The 2,875-nt window shown below is 45.3% G+C and overlaps 1 protein-coding gene across 1 annotated transcript; it reads left to right on the plus strand.

The window, feature by feature from the left end:
* Positions 1-1,153: 1,153 nt before the first annotated feature.
* On the plus strand, positions 1,154-2,126 carry PHALS_04395 (Reverse transcriptase domain; the record flags this gene model as incomplete). Its single annotated transcript, XM_024718504.1, has 2 exons — positions 1,154-1,490; positions 1,600-2,126. 2 exons carry the CDS (start codon positions 1,154-1,156, stop codon positions 2,124-2,126), a joined length of 864 nt encoding a protein of 287 aa, XP_024583896.1.
* Between the last annotated feature and the right edge of the window lie 749 nt (positions 2,127-2,875).

The following is a 2,875-nucleotide window of genomic DNA, read 5'->3' on the forward strand; positions in this document are numbered from 1 at the left end:
TATCTTCGGAGTCAGTAGGTTGAACTTCGACAAGGTGATGCGCATGAAATGGCCATTAGAGTCACTGCAGTGAGCGATGCCATCGACCTCTTCAACCTGGCTCCGATAGACTACAACAAGTCAGCATTTCAACAAGCACAAGCGGATCTTAGTGCATACAAGAAGACGATTTAAGAAAGGAACGCAATGAGCAAATTTGCAGCCGACACACAATTTAGTGAGCGAGCAACAAAACACTTCTTTCGGCCACCAAAACAAGACTGTATCAGGGCTCCCATCACCGAAATTCAAAGCGACGATGGGTCGAGGAGTGCGGACCCTGTTGAAATCGAGACGGTACACCGCAGGTTTTGAAGGCAGCTATTCCAATCAACTTCGCCGGATCTTTAGCATCTACGGAACACTTCATATCAGACACTTCGATTAGCGCGAATGCTACGTCAAGCAGTGGCTAAACTTGCGACAGCTCAACAACGTCTGCTCGATGCGCCCATTACTGCAAACGACTTATACTGGGAGATCATGAAATCCACCAATGGAAAAGCGCCGGGCTCCGACGGATTACCTATCGAGTACTACAAGATTTCGCCAAGTCTATGGGCACGCATATACGTAGTTAGCCACGATAATCAGTTATCGAAGGAAAGATGACTAAGTTTCAACGACGGGCGCACCTTTCGCTGCTATACAAGTGTGGAGATAGATCGCAGCCTGGAAACTACCGTCCACTGACGCTGCTGAATCATGATGCTCAGCTTGGTCCTAAGATTCTGGCGCGGAGGCTGGGGTTTGTGCCGCCTTCGCTGATTAATGAAGATCAAAGTGGGTTTGTACCTAACAGATCTATTCACCACTCTCTTATTCGCTTCCAAGACTTACAAGAATTATGCAAGCACACTTACCCGGACGCTTGTGCAGTTCTTATAGATTCTGCTAAGGCTTTCGATAGCGTGAGATGGCCAGCGTTGGACATGGTACTGCATAACTTTGGATTTGGTACGACATTTCGAGCCTGGATCAAAACACTTTACAACCTGACTTCTATTAGTTTGCTCTTGAACAACTCACCAGGAGACCCGTTTTTGCTGGGTGCCGGGGTACGACAGGGCGCCCACTATCTCCGGAACTGTTCGTGTTGTTCATCGAACCACTCATGAATTTTTTACGCGCTCGAGTTTCGGTGCGAGGGTGGGATATCGACAATGAGCCATCCCCACATTTGCTACTGGCGTTTGCCGATGACTGCACTGGTCTACTAGCCGATATTGATCACGCACCTGAATTCATAAACGTGGTACAAGATTACGCGTTAGCATCAGGACTACACCTAAATATGAATAAAACGTGCGTCATGCCGCTTACGCACCAAGTCGATTTGTCCAAATTGGCCAGACTACGTGCTTCAACAAATCTCAAAGTGTTGAAACCGTCGGACACTGTGGTACTATTAGGAGTACTTCAGGGTGCAACTGTGACACCTAAGCAACGTAGTAAGTAAAGTACGAAGAAGATGCGCCATCTGGAAGTACCGTGCACGTACATTACGGGGCAAAGTCGTGCTATTACAAAGCATCATTTTACCACTGCTTTGGTACACAGTCAGCGTGACGTCTAATACACCGAATCTTCTGAAAACTGTGGACGTCATTACCTGCAACTTTGTTCACTCTACGGATACGGATAGTGACTCCGCGGTTGCCGAAGAATTCGCAAAAGAATGGATTTATGCATGTGTTTCGAAGGGTGGATTAGGATTGACACCTGTCAAAGCTAATATCCAAGCTATGCATCTTAAGACATTAAAGGATGGAATTGCCTCGACTTGTGAATTGAGTATTGTACCCCGGTGGTTTACTCCGGCTCTGCAACTCTTCACAAGAAAATTAGGCTCCGTTGGTACAGGCTTTGATATTTTATATGCACATATGAAGGGAGAGCAATGGAATAAACTACCTGACTATGGGAAATCTACTCTACGTGTATGGGCGGAACTCCACACTACACACGACTCCACGAACTGGAAATGGTTTGTGCAAGTCATTCCGTTATGGTACAATGTCTACTTTACGTTTGGCAAGGCTAAAACCCCATTGGCCGAGGTCAGTAAAAGCACTATTGGTTACTGAAGGCATTAGGGTTCACCCGCCTTCAAGACTTTGTGGAACGCTATGGATGCTTTGTAACACAAGATCTACTAAACAGTCTACTTCAGGTTGATCAATTCGCCAGACCTGCGTCGAAAACACGATCAGTGTCCGAGACAATTTCGCGACTTGACTTGATATGCCCCCCACATGGACCTACATATGGGCCAACTCGCCCCATTCACGTTGAATGTCTGGAGTTTGAGGACAAAATTGTCATAGACATGTCAAACAGGGACTTGGTTAAACTATTGTTGAAGACTAAGTTGGGTACACCGCTTCCAAAGCTCCAAGTTGACAAGCTTCAGATTGCGGGCTTACCTCTAACGGACGACATATGGCGTTTTGAGTACAGATTGGATCGCCATGTCCTACCAGTTTGCTCCGATCATAAGTTTTGTCTTCAACACAATGCATTAGGATTTTGATACAAGTTTCGATGGAGAACTGAAGTCATATCAAGCAATACATGTGTACATGGATGCACAAATCTTGAAGATGCCCAGCAACTTTTTTGGGCTTGTAGAGTGGCAATACATCAATAAGAAGTCTTTCTTCGACCTTTTAACAAATTCATTATTGGAGCTTCTGACTGGTCTATGATTGTCTTCTTCCACTCTATTCGTCTTCAACATACTACTATACAACACTATGGAACTTACGCATTTTATGTAATCTTTACTATTGTGAGATGTTGTGTACTTCGCGCATTATGGCTTCATCGAAACAAA

Source organism: Plasmopara halstedii, assembly GCF_900000015.1.
Source record: "Plasmopara halstedii genome assembly, contig: Scaffold_2604, whole genome shotgun sequence".
Classification (NCBI taxonomy): domain Eukaryota; phylum Oomycota; class Peronosporomycetes; order Peronosporales; family Peronosporaceae; genus Plasmopara; species Plasmopara halstedii.